At 39.8% G+C, this 21,563-nt stretch overlaps 4 protein-coding genes across 4 annotated transcripts; all 4 read left to right on the forward strand.

Moving 5' to 3' along the window:
- The first annotated feature begins 534 nt into the window (after positions 1-534).
- LOC110773945 (gamma carbonic anhydrase 3) lies at positions 535-2,707 on the forward strand. The gene is made up of 5 exons (XM_021978458.2): positions 535-906; positions 1,091-1,234; positions 1,439-1,564; positions 1,679-1,830; positions 2,041-2,707. The coding sequence occupies exons 1-5, from the start codon at positions 792-794 to the stop codon at positions 2,317-2,319; spliced, it is 816 nt and encodes a 271-aa protein (XP_021834150.1). The 5' UTR covers positions 535-791; the 3' UTR covers positions 2,320-2,707.
- A 3,836-nt stretch (positions 2,708-6,543) lies between these two features.
- On the forward strand, positions 6,544-12,877 carry LOC110773572 (Chaperone DnaJ-domain superfamily protein). The gene is made up of 8 exons (XM_021978097.2): positions 6,544-7,072; positions 7,771-11,524; positions 11,613-11,679; positions 11,824-11,906; positions 11,992-12,057; positions 12,149-12,238; positions 12,338-12,514; positions 12,679-12,877. Exons 1-8 carry the CDS (start codon positions 6,690-6,692, stop codon positions 12,712-12,714), a joined length of 4,656 nt encoding a protein of 1,551 aa, XP_021833789.2. The 5' UTR covers positions 6,544-6,689; the 3' UTR covers positions 12,715-12,877.
- Positions 12,878-13,104: 227 nt separating this feature from the next.
- Positions 13,105-15,432, forward strand: LOC110773963 (Tetratricopeptide repeat (TPR)-like superfamily protein). The gene has a single exon (XM_021978472.2). It carries the CDS (start codon positions 13,654-13,656, stop codon positions 15,235-15,237), a length of 1,584 nt encoding a protein of 527 aa, XP_021834164.2. The 5' UTR covers positions 13,105-13,653; the 3' UTR covers positions 15,238-15,432.
- A 1,484-nt stretch (positions 15,433-16,916) lies between these two features.
- On the forward strand, positions 16,917-21,192 carry LOC110773969 (bacteriophage N4 adsorption B protein). The gene is made up of 4 exons (XM_021978480.2): positions 16,917-17,270; positions 17,705-18,576; positions 19,749-20,189; positions 20,609-21,192. The coding sequence occupies exons 2-4, from the start codon at positions 17,709-17,711 to the stop codon at positions 20,782-20,784; spliced, it is 1,485 nt and encodes a 494-aa protein (XP_021834172.2). The 5' UTR covers positions 16,917-17,270; positions 17,705-17,708; the 3' UTR covers positions 20,785-21,192.
- Positions 21,193-21,563: the final 371 nt, after the last annotated feature.

The following is a 21,563-nucleotide window of genomic DNA, read 5'->3' on the forward strand; positions in this document are numbered from 1 at the left end:
CTGTTCTCAGATACATTTTAAGTTTTCTAATTGAAATAGGTGAAATTATTGAACCTTCTTGACTTGTTATGTCCTACATAGAATTCCATTCCACTTCACTCGTTAAGTTTCAAACCTTAAATTATTAAGGATTTATAAAATAATAAAAAATACAAAAATGCTTCATTGACTGGGGACTTCTTTTTTACCCGAAACAAACAAGAGTCATCTTCAAAATATCTCTACTTCAGCGTCGTAAATGAAAACAGGGACACACCTAATTAAACAAAAGAAAAAGAAAATATATGAAATTAAGCAAATAAATTATTTATCTCGTTTTTTAGTGAAAGTATCACCAGCTGACGTAGTGATACAGTACCACTCTATAATTTCTCCCAGATTATGCCCCAAATCACCTGTTCCCTGCATTTGTCACCTGCAATAAATGAGTGACACGTGGTGTAAAGTGAGAGAATCACATTAAGAAACTGTAGGCAGAGCCGTAGACAATAACAATGACCAAAACAAGGAGTGAGGTGAACCAGGTGAGGTACTAAACGGCGCGCTTTGGTTCGGTGCCATTCTTTCCTTTCTTTGGATAGTGAGTGAGCGCGAGTCGAGCTACCTCCTTCGTTGGCCAACATTTCCATTCCATTTGTCAGCAGCAACAGCGAGCGCTCTCGTCCTAATCGATGCTTTTGCTTCAACGCCCACAGCTCAGAGCCTGAGACCGAGCCCAAACACACGCCTCCACCTACATCTCAGCCCCCTAAACCCTCGCACTCCTCCAAAATCTCCAATCTCTGACGAAGATGGGGACCCTGGGCAGAGCAATCTACACCGTTGGATTCTGGATCCGCGAGACCGGCCAGGCCATTGATCGCCTCGGTTCCCGACTCCAGGGCAACTACTACTTCCAAGAGCAACGTACGCCTCCCAATCCTTCTCCTTGAACTCAATTCCTCCAAACCCTAACCTGCACTGTCACTCACAAATGCCCACGAAAATGCACAATCTTGATTCTGTTGCTTTTGTTTATCGAATCGAATTTTGAGATCTACGAGGGGTTGGGTTTTGCGTGATTTTTTTTTTGGTGTGATTGCTTGTTCAGTGTCTCGGCATCGGACGCTGATGAACGTGTTTGACAAAGCTCCGGTGGTTGATAAGGACGCGTTTGTGGCGCCCAGTGCGTCCATCGTAGGCCAAGTTCAGGTGGGACGAGGTTCCTCCATTTGGTACGGTTGTGTTTTGAGAGGTAAAACCATTTCTATGAATTTGATCATTTACTTTATATTATTATTGTTATCATTTTCTTTTAGAAAATTTTACTCCTTGAAAAGCAGGCCAAGTTTGATGTTAGAATCTAATTATGAAAAAAAAAGTAGGCCAATTTGGTGTTATGATTAAAACATAATCATGTATTTGTTGTATTTCTCTGATTGTGGTTCCTGGTGTGAAGGTGATGTTAACAGCATCAGCATTGGGTCTGGGACCAACATACAAGATAATTCCCTTGTTCATGTAGCAAAGTCTAACTTGAGTGGCAAGGTTTTGCCCACTGTAATTGGAGATAATGTCACTGTAGGTGGGTTACATTTTGTGTCGTGTTTCCGAAAAATTTAGCATTGCCCTTATGCTGATTAGGGTTTATGTTAAGGGTCTAACTTCCGTGTTATGATTTTCAATTTGAACTATACAGGTCACAGTGCTGTCTTGCATGGATGTACTGTAGAGGATGAGGCATTTGTTGGCATGGCGGCAACCTTGCTTGATGGGGTTTATGTTGAGAAACATGCCATGGTTGCTGCTGGAGCCCTTGTAAGGCAGAACACAAGGATTCCCTGTGGAGAGGTTTGTCAAAGCTCCTTTTTTTTGCCTGGAATTTGACTAGTCAATCGAGTTAGACTGTTAGTACAAAGTTCGCATAGGAAGCATCCAAGTGACTCAGTGAGCTAACATCTTTTAAATGAATGCAGCCTTTTTTTGTTTTTTGGTTTATCCTACATTCACGACAGACTAGAGAATTTTAAAAGTGATTTGTTACTGATTGTTAAATAACAGGTATGGGGAGGGAATCCAGCAAAGTTCCTGAGGAAGCTGACAGAAGAAGAGATGGCCTTCATCTCCCAGTCAGCCATAAATTATTCCAACTTGGCTCAGGCTCATGCAGCTGAAAATGCAAAGAGCCTTGATGAGGTAGAGTTTGAGAAGGTGCTGCGAAAGAAGTTTGCACGCCGTGATGAGGAATATGACTCTATGTTGGGTGTTGTTCGTGAAACACCAGCGGAGATTACTCTTCCTGACAACGTACCGCCAGGCAAAGTACCGAAGGCTGCTTAAAAGTGTCTATGAATGATGCGTTGGTAAATGAATGGTACTCTTGGGATTTAGTGTAAGTGAGTATTTTGTTTATGTGCGGATTTAAGGCAAATGGCTGCTTTACATTTCCAATAATTTTGGGGGCCATATGAAGTGTGAAGCTCAAACATGGAGTACATCTCTGGCTGGCATATGGCTCTACTTGATTTTCTGATTGATCAGCAACTTCATTTTCTATTTTCGAGGAGGAAAAACAAAAACTGCTAAAATAGAACATATTTTTAGATGTTTTCGAAGCATCCTGGAAGGTCTCTTAGATTTGTAGTTTTAGGGCTTTATTGCTTTGCATATGTTTTATGAAATAAAGAAACTGAAATCAGGCATCGAAGCCTGTAATACTTTTGGTGTAGCTTTGATTAATTATACTTTTGTTCTCAACCATTGAAACGAACAGAGGCTTAGGCGAAACGACCATCTCTCCCATACTTTTTGGTTCCCTCCCCTTTATTTGTATCTGCCTGGCCCGGCCGGAAGGAAGTGGCCTTCGGAAGTTCGGAAAAAGAGCACATGATGTTTTTAACTGAGTCTAAGCTGAATACGAAACCATTACCAAACCATTACACTAGTGAGTCATTTGCACTAACTTAGATTATTTTAGTAAATACCACGAGGTGTTCCCACACCCGAAGGGTGGAATTAATCCCCGCTCCGGGTTCGGTTTGATCCTGACCACAAAGTGCTTTCAACGGGTTTTTGAACTCCTGCTAATTAGGCATCAGATAACTCGCCAGTTGGAGGTATCAAATTATTAATCATATAATACATCATTGAAAACATGTCGAACTGTGATTTGTCTGTAAAAAAGCGGGTTTTCTGCTAAGAACTCGAAGGTTTGGGCTGCAATAAAAGCTGAACTGCAGATCTCCAATATTCAGCCCAAACTGACTGCATTCCTACAGCCCAACAGAGCCTGCTATAGTGTACTCAATTCTGTGGACTGAGCTTGAGAGAGCTATAATTTTTTATTCTCTCGGACTCGGGAGAGCCATAATTAATAACGTAGTGGATGATTATGATCATCGTTAAGTTAATAATGACCTTTCTAAGCAAAAAAGAAAAAGTTGAAGCTTGGGTGGCTTCTCTTCTCAAAACTTGAAAGTTAAAGTTGTCTAGGTACCTAATAATGAGTACTAACTAGCATCATCTCAAATTTTTAATTGAATTACTTCTCCAATCCAAATATATAATCAGTTGACAAGTGAACCCAAAAGTGATCATAAATTTCAAATTCATGTGGTTAAAAGTGTCTGTCTTGATCCCACGCAATGCTCGCTTTGCTTTAGCCCTTTTTGGAACTCTTGGTAGTTGGTAGATAGTGCTCATTGGTACATTGGAATTTGCTTCATAATTGTCCCATTCACAACTATTTGAAATAATCATTCACAACTATTTGCTCATTCTTTGATAACACGTCATGGGTTCAAAATTTCCAATTTTCATCTTCAACATATTTTCAGTTATTTCGTACTGAGTCAGGATGCACTTGTCTGTCTCTCCACGTACATAATGGGCTTGTGCGTGAGGAAGGACGTTAACTTGATCTACGTTGTTGATCCATTCTCTAATAACTTCACAAGCCATCCTGCACTTTATTTGTTCTTTCAAATAAGTTGGGCGGCATTCTTCACTTCATTCTTCTTCCCCAAAACATACGACATTTTAAATTTATGTGCCACCCCACTAAGCAATTATGCCCACCACGTCTTACAGAATTCAACTTTGTAGAGAGCACCAAGCCCTGTATTTGCGCTCTTGCCCTCATGGGACAATTCCTCCCTCTACAAGATATTGGATAGTATAATGACTGTATTCATTATTATTATATTTTCTGCATCATTAAACAAACAAAGAAATCCATTTTTCAATCTCCAGAATGATGACTTTTGATGCTTTTGGCTGAATGCCACTGTCATAAAGTGGCAAACACAAGGGCCCAGAAAGACCCCCCCCCTTCTTTTCTGGTATTGGTATTTGGCATTTGGCATGAGGCTTCTGGGAGAGCCAACCCTTTGGGGTTTTTTATAATTCAAAATTTCAAACCTTTGAAGAAGAAAAAGAAATTTGTGTCAGAAGTACCCCATGTAAACTGTTCAAACTTCAACACACATTGTATTTTGTTTGAAAAAAGAAAAAAGAATGAGGCAAACCCACATTTTCTTTGAATCTTTGAATCAGAAAAAGAAATTCACTTTATCTGTAAACAAAAACAGAAGGAGAAGAAGAAGAAGCCCTCTCTGTGCTTTTTATATATATTGGACTGGTTGACAGGCTATACGGGGACAAGTGCCAAAGTTAATATAAAGAAGAAGATACTATCCATGTTTAGCTGCATTACTTAATTACATTCGGATTCCCAGAACCTTGTTTTAATCCTTTTTATCATTATCTTATCCTGCTTTCAGACAGAGACAGAGGTGTGCTGTTTCTTTACCTTCTTTGGAATATGCAAATCCTGGACAGGTCTTCAAAACAAGAAACTGGTTTTCTTTAGTCAGGTGTATGTGTTTAAAAAATCAGATAAATTATTGCTGCCCAACAAGCTTTGTAGGGAAGGCTTGCTTCCGACAGTGGTTATTCGCGTGAATAACTATCAACTATTGATGTGCATAACTTGTTGGTCGACAGTCATCCATGATGCACATTTAGACAATTGGTACATATAATTTATCTCTTTCAACATTTCATATGGCGATCACATAATCAACTAGTGTAAGAAGAACGTTGTATATACTCATTGTGCATAACTGATTAATGTTAAAATTTTATAATGTATCATTTGGTAAACAAAACTCAATAAATAAATTTAGTGATGGTAGAAGCACTTAAATTTATGTGTGAGCAGTTGTGCTTAATAATAATTTTTTTTGGGTGATAATAATTGACCCCAAGGTCAAGTTAAATGGAAGATGGTGCAACCAATTTGAATGATTGGCTTTGGCCTCATGGAAACAGAGCCATGACTAATCTCAATTGCCTCACTCTGGTAACAGTTAAGCTTATAATGAATGCTATGAATCAAATGTCTGCATCAAAATCTTCAAATCTTCAAATTGTGATGCTATCAAAGAAAAGCATACATGCCATACATATATTATCCACATTAAATTGCTCCAACAACCACTCTTTGAGCACCCCTATGGGAGTTTCTGCATTTTTAATATTGACACCTAATTTTTGCTTGCAGATTGCAAGGTGTGAACAAACTTTTATAATTTATTCCTGGATGATTGAATTTATAAAGTAATGGGTTAGGTAGTATTTAATATATGAGAAGAAAAATGGTTTCAATGCTTGCAATTAGTATTAGGATTGTACATGAGGTATTTCCAAAGTTGATGATGATTTTCTGTCCAATGGGGTTTTTCATATTCTTCATTAGGATTTCAGACGATCATTAGGTGATGTAAATTCATGTCAATCAACAATTGTTAGTCACCGTAACGGTCGTGGGAATTCTTTTATCATTCGAATACGACTATTGTTGTAATTGAAAAGTTTTACTAAATGTATTGTTGATAAGGTTAGAATCCAAAACAATGAGCGACGCACGTAGACGAGTGACAATGATATTCTCCTACAAACAAAATATGACAAACCACCTTTCACCAAATAAAAATCAAATGATGTCATTTAATACCTTAAAATTCATTCACCACTTGAAACCACAACCTCTACCATTCCTCAAGAGGCAATCCAACAGTCTCAAGACTCACGACCACCATCCCAAAAATTAGACAACAACTTATTAGCTACTTGGTTGGTAATTGCCAATGCTGCCCAGTAAAGTTTCTCATCTTTACAAACTCACCCCCCACAAATGGTCAAATACTACCAAACATAGACCCTTGTCACTATTCTCTGTACAAAGTCCTTCCCAAAGCGGTTATGTGGGAACCAGGTTTGGGACAGTTTCGGTTGGACACTTGGGACACATGGGTATTTAAAAAGATTCCAATTCCAACCCATATTTCCAATTGGCCTTTTCCCCATTTCATTATTTGTCCACCGGTTACTGGCTAAACCTGTTATTTTCTGAAATTCGAAAAAGAAAATTGCAAAATTCGAAAAAGGAAAAAGAAAAAACGGAAAATTCATCATGCAATTATACGAGTCCTTTTTCGTCATTTCGCATTTTCCTTTTAGTTTCCACTTTCGTCGTCCTCTTTCTGTGTTCTGAGTCCTGAGACGCTGCAGCAGAGGGACTCAGCAACAGCAGAGAGAAAGAGAAAGAGAAAGAGAAGAGAAAGAGAAAGAGAGAAAACTGAGCGGAGAAACACGAAACGCTTCGAAACGCAAACCCTAGGAGCGCTAATTTTGTTCATTTCTCTCTCATGGAGAATCTCTCGCATTCTCGGCATCCAAACAGGTCTTCCTCGGCGAAAATGATCAACAATGGCGGCTTCTTAGGGAAGACGCTGTACGACGACGTATACGGTGGTCCGCCGAAGTTCGGCCTCTCGTCTCTCTCGCCTCGTATGGAGGACTACAGCGAGATTTTTGGGAGCTTCCACGCGTCACGCGCCTCGTCGATTCCGGTGCTCGATGTTCCCGCCGTCGACCAACACGAGGTCTTCTTCGATGTACGGAGCTCCGGTTTCGACTACGGAGAGGTCTTCGGGGGCTTTAACGGTCTGGATTTCGCGGTCGCCTACGACGACCTGGTTAACCAATCTAAGGGTGGAGATGGTGACTGTGATTCCTCTGATGAAGCTTGGTATGTATGATCATGCATGCATTTATTTGCTTAAATTTGTTAGCATTTGGTGCTTTCATTTGTGAAATTGTAAGTCAAATGTGTGCAAAATGTGTCTATAAAGCAATTTTTTTTTTTACTGAAATGTGTTTAAGAAGTATTTGGTTTTAGTATATATGTTGGGTTTTTTAATAGCTATTTTGTGGAACAATGTCTACGGTTTTCACCATTTTGGTGAACATCTATGTGTTTCTACGTTTGTGGGTTTTAAGTAGGGACTCGAAACTGGGGGACCAAAACAAAGTCTTGGGGATTAAGGTATTTGGGCTAATTTTGACGGGACAATTAATAACCAGTGAAACTTTGATCTGGGGTTTTTGGGTTCTCTGAGTAAGGAAATAGTGTCCTAGGGGAAATTGGATTGAAGTAATTTTGACTTCTTTGATTGTAAAAAGTCGAGATAGTGTGTGTAAACTGGGCTTCAAGATTAACTTTTTTCTGTTAGGATCTCGGGGTTGTTTTGGTTCAAGGTTGCAACTGCACCACATATACAACATATGTACTAAAATATCTAATGAGTTTAAGAAACATAAATGTTTTGTGTATCTTTGTAATACTAAATGAGATAAAAATAAAAAAAAAGCTGTTTGACTTAATTTGAACCTAATGACGCTAGAATTTGATGTTAGAGTATGTTTGTCTTGCTTCCTCATTCATAGGACTCCTGCAGAATCTGGGTCTCTGTCGGAAGGATCAGATGATTCCGGCAAGAACCAATGCTTTTCAAATGGAGATCCTTTCCAGTCATTTGATGGCCGTACAGAGTTCAGCATATCATATCACACCGCTCATAAAAAAAGCAATAAAGATTCTTTGAACGGGATGACGCATGTGACTCGGGCACATGATCCTGGATACACTTTTGTGCTGGATGAAAACATTCCTTCGCAACAGACAGAAAATGAGAATCCAATCTTGCAAGTGACTGATGATAGCAAGTTAAGTATGAACTGTAACATGGAAAGGGTGAACCAAAAGCATCTCAAAAAGACCATGTCACATCCCCCTATTGGTAGTTCTTCCGGACAGGCATTTGGGGACAACCTTAATCCTGAAAGGGGATATGGTAGAAATGATTCTCATCATAAAAAGCCTTTTGTAACTATATCAGACATAAGCCTTAGAACTCAGCCCTCTCAATTGCCACCACCCTCTCGACCACCGCCCATAGTAGATGGAAACAGTGGAGATTCCGGTAGATTGTCTTCAAATTCTGACACTGTAGCTTCTGATGGGACTACAGGTGATAGTTCACCTCCTTTCTTTGATGTAGAGGTAGATGCAAGTTCATCTGCTGCAGTATCTGCAGCAGCTATGAAAGAAGCAATGGAGAAAGCCAAAGTACAATTGAAAAGTGCAAAAGAGTTAATGCAGAGGAGGAAAGAGGGTTTCCAAAGGCGTACAAAATCCAGGTCAAAGAAAGAAATGAAAGAGAAAGAAAGAAAGGTGGGTGAAATTGTTGATGCTTCCAACAGTATGAAAGATGATAGAGTGCAGAGCACTTCTGAAAGAGAAGACAGTGGAATGAAATTTGCTGTTAGGAAGGAAAGGCAAAAGGTGTTGAAGACAGCCAGAGAAGTTCCAGAATCTCTAGAAGATGAAAATTCATTAAATGTGGCTAAAAATTTTGCACAAGAGAAGCATGGGAAGGGATCTTGGTCATCTCAGGGGTCTTTCAAAATTGATAAAGCTAGTGAATGGCAAGAAGCAACTCAATATTTTGAATTGGTGGCAATAGATGAGTCCAGGAAGGCTTTTGAGCAGGAAAACAAAGAGAAGATTTTGGTTCAGAACAGAAAAAGTTATGAGCATAGGCAGAAAGAAAAAGCAACCATGGAAGCATTGGTGCAGCAAGAAGAAAATGATAAGAAAGTAAGAGCAGCTATAGAAGAAGAATTAGGGAAGCAACCTCGTGAATGGGAGGAATGCAGTGCAAAATTAAAAGCTGCTAAAGAGGCATGCAGGAGAAAAGAGCCTGAGAAAAAGGTGAAAGTGACTCATGAAATTCGTGAGGAGGGACAGAATGAGATGAGTCCTAGCATGGGTACACTGCCTGCAGAATCTGAGAAGCAAAGAGACATGGTGGTAGAGGTTCAAGATAAAGAAATTAAGTTCAAAGTTGAGCAGGCCAGGAAGCAGAAAGAAAATGATAAAAGAATTAGAAGTGACAAAAGACTCAAGGAATCTTGTGAAAGGGAAGATTTGGAAAGGAGACAAGAAGAAGCTTTGGACCAGGAAGAGAATGAAAGAAGGCTTAAAGAGGCATTGAAACAAGCAGAAAATGAGAAGAGACTGAAGAAGGTTCTTGAGCAGGAAGAAAATGAGAAGAGGTTAAAGGAGGCTCTTGAGCAGGCAGAAAATGAGAAAAGGCTAAAAAAGGCTCTTGAGTTGCAAGAGAAGGAGAAGAAATTAATAGAGGCTTTTGAATTGGAAAATAAGAAGAAACAGAAAGAGGCTACTCAAAGAGAAGAAAATGAGAAGCGGCAAAAAGAAGCTCTCGAGAGGGAAGAGTATGAGAAGAGACAAAAAGAGGCTTTTGAATGGGCAAATAAGAAGAAACAGAAAGAGGCTGCTCAAAGAGAAGAAAATGAGAAGCGGCAAAAAGAATCTCTCGAGAGGGAAGAGTATGAGAAGAGACAAAAAGAGGCTTTTGAATGGGAAAATAAAAAGAAACAGAAAGAGGCTACTCAAAGAGAAGAAAACGAAAAGCGGCTAAAAGAAGCTCTTGAGAGGGAAGAATATGAGAAGAGTCAAAAAGATGCCCGTGAAAGAGAGGAAAGTGAACAAAGATTTGAAATGGCCCATGCGCGGGATCAGCAATATGACAAAAAAGGATTAATGGAGGCTAAGGACATAGAAAGAACTGATGTAACATTAAAGGAAGTGTTTGGGAAAGTAGAAAATCAGAACATAAGAAAGGCTAGTGAGTCGGAACAGACTGGGAAGACTGTTAAAGTTGCTGGTGACTGGGAAGAACAGAAGGTCCGAAACAAAACAAATGAGGGAACAGAGAGGAATGAAAATGGTCAGGAACCAAGATCAGTTAAAGGCTTGCACATGGAAGAGGGGGATCTAAGGGTATCTGATGAAACATGTAACCAAGGTTGTAATAAGGACTCTCAAGCAACTCAAATAGCCAGCAAACATGATGAAAACAGTGAAACAACGGAAGCAACTCAAAAGGGCCCCACTCATGAAGAAAATGTAGAGAAAAGGACTGAACACAAAATTAGTGATACACAACCAGAAGTAGTTGAACGAGTAAGTGTGTCGACTGACTTAAAATTCCAAGCATCTAGAGTTTCCCTAGAGGATTTAGAAAATGGAGAGAACCGGTTCAGAAGGGAAGATTCCAATGTTTCTCTTCCTTTAGATGATAGTGTGAAGAAAGCAAGGGAAGAAATTAGGGCTGAACCTAAAGCTAGCAAAAGGGAATTGGGGGAATTTGAAATGGAAAATGTGCAGGTTGATGAAAAGTTCAAAGCATCTGGCATGGCCCAAGGAGACATAGAACACGGGAATAGCCAAGTTAGAGTGGATGATGCCTACGAGTCAATTCCTTTAGCTAAGCACACGAAGACGGCAGGAGAAGCTGGCAGTGGCATTGGACAACCACAAGTTGAGCAATATAAGAGTACCTCTCGAATGGATTTTGATCATGAAACTAAAAAGATGGAATTTGTTCAGGAATGGAAAGAGGGTGAAAAGGACTTGAAGGGAGTCCAAGCTACCTCAAGTCGGGAAGAAAACAGGACAGCGAACTCGACCCCTGAACTGGTGAAAGAGTTTGTTGAAAATAAAAGGAAAACAGAAGCAGCTTATCCAGTCATGGTAGAAGTAAACAGCCAGAGATCATCTCAGCAAGTTAATTCAAGCCAGGCGCCAGAGAGAAAAGATAAGAATCTTAAAGAGACCCTTAAAAATGGGGAGAAAGAAACTGAAAGGTTGAAAAGAGAAAGAGAGCTCGAAAATGATCGCCATAGAAAGATAGAGGAAGAAAGAGAAAGAGAGCGGGAAAGAGAAAAGGATAGGATGGCTGTTGACAGAGCAACACTTGAAGCTCGTGAATGGGCATATGGGGAAGTTCGTGAGAGGGCAGAAAGGGCTGCTGTGGAGAGAGCAACAGCTGAAGCTCGACAAAGAGCAATGGTAGAGGCTCGTGAAAGATTAGAGAAGGCATGCACAGAGGCCAGGGAGAAGTCAATAGCAGGGAAGGCAGCTATGGAGGCCAGGCTTAAGGCAGAGCGTGCTGCAGTAGAGAGAGCAACTGCAGAGGCCCGAGAGCGTGCTGCAGAAAAAGTAATGGCTGAAAGGGCTGCTTTTGAGGCAAGAGAACGAGTGCAAAGATCTGTTTCTGATAAGTTCTTTGTTTCTTCTAGAAATAACGGTTTGAGACATTGTTCTTCATCCTCGGTGAGTATTCTTTTTTCTGCTGGATTCGTCCCCCTTTTAATTAATTCATAATCTTCAACAGAAATCTAATATGGCTGTTAATTCATAGGATCTACAGGACTCACAATTTCAGAGCACTGGGGGTTCAAGATATCCATATTCCTCAGTTTATGCTGGTATGTGATTTGTAATGCTCCAGTGGTTATTTCATGCAGTGCAAATCTTTCTTTGAGCTTCTCTTCAGTTTCCATTAACATTTGACTTATGCTTGGTTGTTTCTACATTAATGGTCTTTTCTGAAACTTTCTTCTATTACAAAGAGAGATATGACGGAGTTGAAGGTGAATCAGCTCAAAGGTGTAAAGCAAGACTAGAGAGGCATGCTAGAACAGCCGAACGAGCGGTATGATTTTAAATCATTTATAATCTTTGAGCGGTTTAGTCTATACGGAAACATTATAATTTCAAGTTTTGTGGGACTGTTTCAGGCAAGAGCTCTTGCAGAGAAGAATATGCGTGATCTTCTTGCACAAAGAGAGCAAGCAGAGAGAAATGTAATTATTCTGTCCACGTTAAATGAATTTCTGGAACTTTGAATTGTATTTCATTTCTCGCTGATTGGCTTGGATCTAATTCTGTTTGCAGAGATTAGCCGAGAATCTGGACGCAGATGTCAGGAGGTGGTCAAGTGGAAAAGAAGGCAACTTGCGTGCATTACTTTCGACTTTGCAATATGTAGGTGTTATTTGAGCTACATGTGTTTTGCAATTTGTAGGTGTTATGATGTTTAGGCTCTAGCGTTGGGAACTTGAACTCATTTTTCTTCATTGGCAGATCCTTGGGTCTGATAGTGGTTGGCAGCCTATTCCCTTAACGGACGTCATAACTGCTGCTGCTGTAAAGAAAGCTTACAGGAAGGCCACTCTTTGTGTTCATCCTGATAAGTTGCAACAACGGGGGGCAAGCATTCAACAGAAGTACATATGTGAAAAAGTTTTCGATCTTCTAAAGGTGCGTTAACTGCCATTTTCTTTTGTGGCTTGGAATAATTATTACCAGAACTGGCGGGACGTTTTCGCAAAGCATATATGAAAAAGTACAACAAATGGGTCTTGTTTGTGATTTCGTTTTCTTCACTTTGTCTTATTTCGTTAGTTTTTTTTTGTTCACTACAGGAAGCATGGAACAAATTCAACTCAGAAGAGCGGTAACACATGCTTTAAATATGCAGATATACTGCACATTATGTAATTTTATACAACTAGTAATTATATATATATATATCCATGTAGTTTCTGTAGTAAGCTTTAAAAGCTCCAAAAATAGTTTTGCGGCAAATATAATTGAATGAAATATGGGTGTTGTATGTTCAAACTTGGAAGCCCCACCAAACTCTAAACTAAAGTACATTAAGCACAGAAGCCATACAAAAAGATTCCTTAACATCTCCACCAGGCCAAATTTAAATAAATTTCATTAAAAAAATTCAGGAAAGGTGATTAGCTCTATTTAGCATGTGACAATTATCACGTCTGTTATGACCTCACGACATGCCGTGTGTGCTTTGCTGGGGTTGCTTTGGCTTGTTCCTTGGCTTAGTTTGACCCTTTTCTTGTGGCATTTCCGTGGTGTGTTTTTGTTTGCTTGGTGCTCTGTTACTTTTAACCCTTTTTTTAATTTAGAACAAGCGATTAGGGGAGGGGGTTTACACATATATTCATTGGGTGTTTGGAGGTTTCGAAACTTTGCCCACATGAAGTTGAAGTGGAAGAGCTCAACCAACTCAATTATACCTGATCATCTCACCTCAACCAATTGAGCTATACCCCATAACCTAGCCTTTTCTTTCTTGGTTTCTCTTGTGGTGCCCCAAGTTTCTATCTTTCTTTGGTGTGTATTACTTTTTTTATTTAAAAGAAGAAAGAAAAAAGACACGTTGCATGACGCTTGCACCATTTTTATGAGCCATGTGTCTCTTCCGGCATTCGACCAAACGCTGGTGTCGTTATTCTTTAATATTTGCCGTATCAGACTTGGCTTATGTTAAGTTACTGTAATCTATACTTTTCTCCCAAACATATTGGAAAAGAGAGCAACCCAATTTCTTTATTTTATAATTGGGCCTACCCTAATGCCCCGTGACCAAATTCATGACCACCTTAACTCGTCCTATACGCTTCCTTTGCCTTCCCGCCAAATGCAATTTCAAGGGCTTACACACCCACCACCTGTTCGATGAAACGTCTCAAAAAGACATCTACTCGCTAAACGCACTGCTTGCCTCATATACCCGGAATGGACAATTTTCCACCACATGGGCTCTCTTCTCTTGCATTCATCGCGCGAAATCCGACCTCAATGCCTACACTTTCACTCCAGTATTGGGCGCGTGCAGGGCGTTGCCCCGCCCCGAAAGCGGCAGACAAGTCCATGGTCTTATGATCAAGACGGGTGCTGAGTCAGGAACTGTGGCTAAGACTGCCGTCATGGACATGTACGCCAAGTACGGGTATTTGGAGGACTCTGTTAGAGCCTTTGAAGAGATGGAGTTCAAGGATGTTGTGACTTGGAACGCCTTGCTTTCTAGCTTTTTGAGGCACGGGCTTGCTCGAGAAGCGCTTGGTGCGTTTGAAGCAATGAGGGAGGAAAGAGTGGAGATCAGCGAGTTTACTTTGTGTTCTCTGCTTAAAGCTTGTGCCTCTTTGAAGGCCTCTCCACAAGGCAAGCAGGTTCATGGGATGGTGGTTGTGATGGGCCGTGATATGTTAATTTTGGGTACTGCTTTGATTGACTTTTACTCTGCTGTTGGGTGTATTAGTGAAGCCATGAAAGTGTTCTCCGGCTTTAATTGTAGAAAGGATGATGCAATGTTCAATTCTTTAGTTGCAGGGTGTGTTCGGAACCAGAAGTACAAAGAGGCATTATCGATTATGTCTACAATGAAACCCAATGTAATTGCACTCACTAGCGCTCTTGCTGCTTGCTCTGAGAATTCAAATTTGTGGATTGGAAAGCAGATACACTGCGTGGCGATGCGTCACGGGTTCACATCCGACACACAAATGTGTAATGTTCTGCTAGACATGTATGCAAAATGTGGGAAAATTTCAAATGCTCGATCCTTGTTCAATGGAATTTCTAACAAAAATGTAGTTTCGTGGACAAGCATGATTGATGCATATGGAAGTCATGGAAATGGGCTGGAAGCTCTTGACCTTTTCAAGAGGATGGGGGAGGAAAGAAGTGAAGTATTGCCTAATTCTGTGACTTTTCTTGCTGTTCTCTCAGCTTGTGGGCACTCAGGGCTGGTGGAGCAAGGCCGGGAATGTTTTAATTCGGCCCCGGAGAAGTATGGCTTGGACTTGGGTCCAGAGCACTATGGCTGCTTCATCGATATGTTAGGCCGGGCCGGTCAGATAGATGAAGTGTGGTGTGTGTTTCAGGACATGGTTGAGCATGGCATTAGGCCTACAGTAGCAGTGTGGTCAGCATTGTTGAATGCTTGTGGCCATAATCTCGATGTTGCAAGGGGTGAGGTTGCTGCAAAGCATCTTTTGGAGTTGGAGCCAAATAAGCCTGGGAATTTTGTGCTGGTATCAAATTTTTATGCAACCATTGGAAGGTGGGATTCTGTAGATCAATTGAGAAGCATTATGGAGATGAAAGGACTGGCTAAGGAAGTTGGAAGTAGCTGGGTCACTGACTCGAAATGCCATGAAAGTGATTTTACATAATTTGTTTGAAAGGCAGAATATGGTTATATCTCCTGTGACATAATGTAAAAACCGTGAACTGAACCGGTCAAGTCCGGTCCAGTTCCATTTTTAGTCAAAAGCCGACTTTTCTTCAACTTTCACACCAGCTTTTTTTTTCTTTCTAAAATAGTACAAGCGATGATTTAAACTACAAGAGAGGGGAGTTTCTCACACGCACAACCAAGATGTCAAGGGGGTTTCGAACCTTTGACCTCTTATCTTCAAATTAATGTTATTTTCCACTAAGTTAGACCCAATTAATTCCCCAACTACATTAAAATTGTGTAAATTGTGAGGATGTATTAAAATTTAAAAATAGTACACTATTTGGTTGGTTAATGAAGTGGACAATGTGGACAATGAAAGGACAACGACTGAGATGCACACATGATCACAAGACAAAGTAATTCATGTTTGGTAGGGTTGACACGAGCCAAATGCGAACGCTAGTTCAACTTAAATTGAGTGGCTCCAAATGAAACCAAGTCTCCTGAGATATTAAAATGACATGAGAATCTAAGCCCACACTCCTGGGGCCCACTTAGATTCAAGAATCTTGATAACGTGGCTTTCTTTTTCTTTGACACACTCAATGTATGATATTTATACCTACAATATAGTTAACGCACGGCAACGGCACTGATTATAACATAATATTCAATTTATCACAAATATATATTATCGTTCGTTAGTTGAACACGAGACCTCTAACAAAATAAAAACAACTACTATTAGATCAAAAGTTAGTTGATTTTTGGATCGTAACTTTACCAAACTTTATCATTCTTCTCATTCAAAGAAAAATTAAATACGGTAGAAAAGAAAAGAGAGTTAAGTGAAAGCCAAGGAAAATAAAATAGCGTTGATGTTTCAAAGCAACCAAGGAAGAAGAACAAGCCTATAAGACTGATTCCCCACTTAACAACGTGCTCATTCAAGCGTCTTCCCCAAGCCAAAAGTCTCAACCTTGACCCCGCCAAAGTGCCAACCGCCTCCAAACACACGGCCCCATTCAAATAAGTGAAATGGCAACAACAAACGACGTCGTCCCTGCCATGTGGAACACAATTAACACATGAAGGATCTCGAATGCTTTGGGCTTTTCCGTCATACAATACACATAAGCAACCTTGTAGGCGACTGTGTCACGGCCACCACGACATTTATGGTAATGCTCTCGTTGTTAGGTTAAAGTATATAATAAATTTGGAATTTTTAAAATTGTGTGAGAATACAATGGGTAAAAATATATGAATTCCTAATGGGTTAGTTTTTCAGGAATTAGAATACCACCTCCCACCCAAAAATTGAATTCCTAAAAAACAACAATCATATCCCTTATATCTTTCTTCAATCTAAAATGTGATTCAAAACAAAAACCAACGCGTGTTCTAAGGGGCTAGTTTTAATTTAATCTAATTTTGAATTTTGCACATATAAGTTCAGTGAGTTGGCTAGGATAATGAGACCGCTTCTCTTGTACTCTCAAATGCGAGTTTACCTCTTCCTAAATTAGATTCATTTATTTCCAACCTAAAAAAAATATTTAAAATAGTTAACAGCGTGGTTTGTACTATAAAAAATCTTGAATTTTGAATTAAATAAATAATATAAGAAGCAAAATCTTGGTGGACACTTCGACGTTCGTAGCCTCCAAGAATAGGAAAGAGGCGTTTGAAATATTTGCGGGGACCGTGTGTGAGCGAGACCAAATAGCTAAGCAGCACAGAGAAAAAGAGGCGGTCGTTGCGATAGAGCCTTTTTAGAGATTCAGACAAAAACAAATTTAATTTACCCCAAAAAAAAAACAGGAAACCTGGAGAGGTTCATCATCTCGGTGATGGAAGAAGGGTGGTGATGACTGGCGAACCCCAAAATATCAAAGCCCATAAATACCTAGAAACTCGATAATGGTGCTTTGCAATTGCAATTGCAATTGCATCATCCCTCCCTCCCTTCCTCTCACCTGAACCGCTTTCCCCTCACTCTCTCCTCCTTCCTCGGCTCCACTGGTACGCCTTTGTTCTATTTCCGATCTTCGTTTTCTGTTCTTGTTTCTACTTTTCCTTTTTGAATCTTGTTTGCTTTAGTTTTTTGAATTTTTGTTCGTGTTTGGTTGCTGAGAATCGGCGCCTCCACGAAAATGGGAGGCTTTTCTGACTTTTCTCAGGAACCAAACATAGCTTTGCGCTCTTCCAGATTCGGTTTATATGTTTATTTTTGTGTGTGGTTATTTTGTATGTTTTGATCGACCGACCGCCAACTTCTTCCGGATATATAAAAAAAGAAGGAAAAAAAATATTTGCTTTAGGTTTTTACTAGCTTCCTAGCAATTAAAGGAATTAGAGATGTTTGGTTTTGGGATGTTCAATTGATTTGGTAATAACAGCTAGGGTTTTATTTTTGTTGTTGTTGATTTGGACGTTTGATGATGATGGTGATGCAGAGCCATGCCGACTTTCACTGTCATAGCTTTAGATAGGTTATTAGAACCTGGAACTTCTTCCAAATCCGTTGACATGTCTTCTCTTCCGAATTCCAAGCCTATTTCAAATTCAATGCCGGTTCCTGAGTCCAAGCTGGAGAGAAGGAACAGTACCTCAGTTGTGGAGAACAGGCTTCATCGACCTCCAATAAAGCCAGCCCTCTATACTACTCCTGAGGCCACCCCACTCCCTGATTCACCTACTTCCTTCCCTCCCTCGCCTTACATCATCAACCACAAGCGCCGAGGCCCTCGCCTTCTCAAGAGTTATTCCGAGCAGGACGTGTCCATACACCAGAAGGCCGGAAATGAAGAGAAACTCAATGGGGATGTCAACAATGCAGAGCCCAAGTTGTCGAGTTCAACTGTGGATGATTCAGCTACTTTTACTTTTCCCAAGCCTGTTGAAGTGCAACATTCGAATGGCGTTCATCATTTTGAAAGCAGCAATGGGAAGCTTGGGACAAGTAATGGGAAATTTAGAAGCAGTAATGTGGAACTGGGTGGTAGTAGTGAGCGTGAAGATAGCTTCCATGAGTCGAAAAAGAGAAGCAGTAATGTGGAACTGGGTGGTAGTAGTGAGCGTGCAGATAGCTTCCATCAGTCGAAAAAGAGAAGCAGTAACGTGGAACTAAGTAAAGATTCGGATAGGGATGATGATTTGTGGAAGCAACCTGCGATGACTCCAGAAAGAGATAGTGACCGTGAAGATTTTTTTGATCCAAAAGACTCCATGAGTGTCTCAAGTTACACAGATGGAGAGGTAAATGCTGGGGCAGAGCGTTCTGCGCAGACAAGTACACCCATGGGGGAGTTCTATGATGCTTGGGATGGTATGTAGCTTTTTTTTTTTGGTAAAATTTATTTCCTTCCATTTGTTTGTATGTTTTAACTATCTTGATTATGTTATGTCCATATATCCGAGAATTATTGCCCATCATGATTGAAGATTGGAACATACTGGTTTTGCCATTGGTTGGTGTCTTAAGTACACAGAATTTGGTGCATTTTTCTTTGCCCCTCTCTCTATATATATGTAGGTTTGTGCAATTGTGTGGTATCATATCGTTTTCAGCTCTTATGTCAATTTGGATTTGTGTTGAGAGCGTCAACTGTAACTCTACCTATTTAATTAATCATGTTAGATGACTTGACAATAAATTAACTTGACTCATTTGTTAACTGTCTTGTTTTGGTTGACATACATATTTCATGAATTAGAAACTCAAGATTGGGATCCTTTCACCTTAAACCAAACTCAATACTTGTCATACAGTAAAAATGACCCGATCCAAATAAAAGCAAAAGTTGAAAATCAAGGGTAAGAAAATATAGTTCTAAAACAACTCATACAATACCAAGAAAATGAAAGAAATAATAAAATAAAATAAAAAGATAAAATGTTTTCTTCAAACAATACTAGTTAAGATCTCATGTCAAAATAGGAATTTCATGTTCATAATTAATCTAGTGCATTTGGCATTCAAATATGTTGTGTTATTTTCGGATTCATTAGCTAACTCTAACTTGTCCTACCCAAAAAAAATAGTAAATCGGAACTTGTTAATTTTGTATTGGGTTCAAGTTGTGTTACTGTGTCATGTTGAATGTTAATTTTTCGTGTTTTGCCGAAAAATGACATCCCTATCTTTTTGTGGCCTATAAATGTTGCATTATCTGTGAGATTAGCACTAAGTCTCTAATTATGATTAAAGGCACAAACATGCTGTTTCCCATTGAAATATCAGAGTATGTGAAATTTCGAAATGGCATAGAAGGGAAATTAAAGTATAGCATTCTGTGCATATGTTCTGCATGTGTGATATCCTATGCATTATAAGTCCACCTAGTTTCTCCTGTTCTGAAGTTTGGTTATAAATTACAAAAGGATTTCCCAAATTTGTAGATTTTATTCTTCAGTTTTCGGTAATCCACCTTGCTCTACATGTGCACTATCAGTGATTGTGTTTTCAGTAAAGCTTACTTTTACTGTTACTTTGTATAGAACTTTCATCTGAGAGTGGGCATGGGCAGCAGCTTTCCATTTCTGATGTTGAAGCTGAATTACGTGAAATGAGATTGAGTCTTTTGATGGAAATAGAGAAGCGGAAGCAAGCAGAAGAATCCTTGAATAACTTGCGAAACCAGTGGCAGAGGATTAGGCAACATTTATCTCTTGTAGGATTGACACTCCCTGCAGATCCCACTGCTGCAGCAGGGCATGAGGAACTAGGTTCTGATCCTGCAGAAGAGTTGTGCCAACAAGTTCATCTTGCTAGGTTTGTATCAAATTCTATTGGAAGGGGCATAATAAGGGCTGAGATGGAGATGGAGATGGAAGCTCAGGTTGAGTCAAAGAACTTTGAGATTGCTCGGTTGGTGGACAAACTCCGTAATTATGAGGCTATGAATCAGGAAATGGTTCAGAGGAATCAGGACGTTCTCGGTGAGATTTTTATACTTTATGCAGTTGTTTATTTCTTGATTACTAAGGCTTTAGTTCCCTTTTAGAGACGACATTATGTCGTTAAATCATAATCCTTCACAAGGTCCGCTTCAGTTGAACTCTGTAATTTTCCCCATGCTTAACCTGTAACCCTCTGTAGGTTTGAACGAATTGTTTCATTAGTTAGCGGGTTCAAAGTAGCAGGACAGCCCAGTCCTTGACAAAATGCAACTTCTCTATGGACGTAATTTTAACAGTTTTCTCTGTGTGGCCAAATATTGACTACCATGCCCCTGTGCATCCATACCCTACTCAATGTGCATTAGTGCAAGTTCTCTGTTTCCAACTGTAGTTTAGGTCCTGTTGGATATGCCTCCCGTTATTATCTCATGTATGTTTTTCTGTTTGTTTTCATGTAGAGCTGGCACGGCGTGACAGGGAGAGAAGGGAAAGAAGACAGAGGTGGGTCTGGGGCTCGATTGCTGCTGCTTTAACTCTTGGTACTGCAGCCTTGGCATACTCTTATATCCCGTCTGGTAGGGGATCACCAAACTACGATTCTGAGGTTCCTGAGAGTCATAATGCAGGCAAATGATAATCACCTTATGTAGCAACCTGACCTTATGCCATTTAACAAAAGGAGAGAATAAAAGGTCTTTTATACTCCACACCCTTTGTGGATTACATTCTCTTGCTCTTTTACCAGTTAGAGTTTCATTTTATCTGAGGATGTACAGTTCTACAAAAATAATTCAAGTTTTGCCCGTCACTGGCATTTGGGAAGGTTTATAGATCATGAATAGGATCAGAATTGTTTAAAGTCTACATTTCAGCTTCAGGATGTCTTGAAGCGTTTATACGCCGTTTATGCGCACGTAATTTGCTGCCATTTAAGTTTTGCTCTGATTTACTTATTTTTGTTAAGTGTAAGGTATTTTGAAAATTCATAACAGGCTACAGGAACATACAGGTATCAGTTTCTTGGTGCCCTAGTAACTTGAAATGTGCCTTTTCATGGTGCTCCACAGCCCTATCTAAAAATTCCAACTTACGGGAAAATGCCATTATATCATGCAGTTTCACTTGCCCGTTTCGAATACGGCTATATGTTTATGCAGTTTTCCAGTTAAACTGATGATGGTTGCCCTTTGTTTATCAATTCTTTCTTGTAACATAAGAATGCAAGTGTTTCCAAATATCAAAACCAAAACTTAATTACACTTTCAGTTATGCCATAGCTGTGCAATAGCTGTAAATAAAAGTAGTCCAGTCTATGAATGTCGTCAATTTGCCCCATCTTTTAAATTGTTTGATATATCAAGATGGTTTCCGAAGAGCGTTTTTGTGGTTCATAGGTTTTAGCCTAACCTTGAA

The sequence above is a fragment of the Prunus avium genome, chromosome 7 (genome assembly GCF_965620075.1).
Source record: "Prunus avium chromosome 7, drPruAviu1.hap1.1, whole genome shotgun sequence".
Lineage (NCBI taxonomy): Eukaryota > Viridiplantae > Streptophyta > Magnoliopsida > Rosales > Rosaceae > Prunus > Prunus avium.

What these genes read in the sequence shown, in the direction of transcription:
- LOC110773945 (XM_021978458.2), top strand. Translation starts at nt 792, where the DNA reads ATGGGGACCCTGGGCAGAGCAATCTACACCGTTGGATTCTGGATCCGC. An exon ending in CTACTACTTCCAAGAGCAAC is followed by an intron (nt 907 to 1,090) that starts GTACGCCTCCCA and finishes TTGCTTGTTCAG; the next exon opens with TGTCTCGGCATCGGACGCTG. An exon ending in TGGAGATAATGTCACTGTAG is followed by an intron (nt 1,565 to 1,678) that starts GTGGGTTACATT and finishes TGAACTATACAG; the next exon opens with GTCACAGTGCTGTCTTGCAT.
- LOC110773572 (XM_021978097.2), top strand. Translation starts at nt 6,690, where the DNA reads ATGGAGAATCTCTCGCATTCTCGGCATCCAAACAGGTCTTCCTCGGCG. An exon ending in ATATTCCTCAGTTTATGCTG is followed by an intron (nt 11,680 to 11,823) that starts GTATGTGATTTG and finishes TCTATTACAAAG; the next exon opens with AGAGATATGACGGAGTTGAA. An exon ending in GAGAGCAAGCAGAGAGAAAT is followed by an intron (nt 12,058 to 12,148) that starts GTAATTATTCTG and finishes TTCTGTTTGCAG; the next exon opens with AGATTAGCCGAGAATCTGGA.
- LOC110773963 (XM_021978472.2), top strand. Translation starts at nt 13,654, where the DNA reads ATGACCACCTTAACTCGTCCTATACGCTTCCTTTGCCTTCCCGCCAAA.
- LOC110773969 (XM_021978480.2), top strand. Translation starts at nt 17,709, where the DNA reads ATGCCGACTTTCACTGTCATAGCTTTAGATAGGTTATTAGAACCTGGA. An exon ending in GTTCTATGATGCTTGGGATG is followed by an intron (nt 18,577 to 19,748) that starts GTATGTAGCTTT and finishes TACTTTGTATAG; the next exon opens with AACTTTCATCTGAGAGTGGG. An exon ending in GAGGAATCAGGACGTTCTCG is followed by an intron (nt 20,190 to 20,608) that starts GTGAGATTTTTA and finishes GTTTTCATGTAG; the next exon opens with AGCTGGCACGGCGTGACAGG.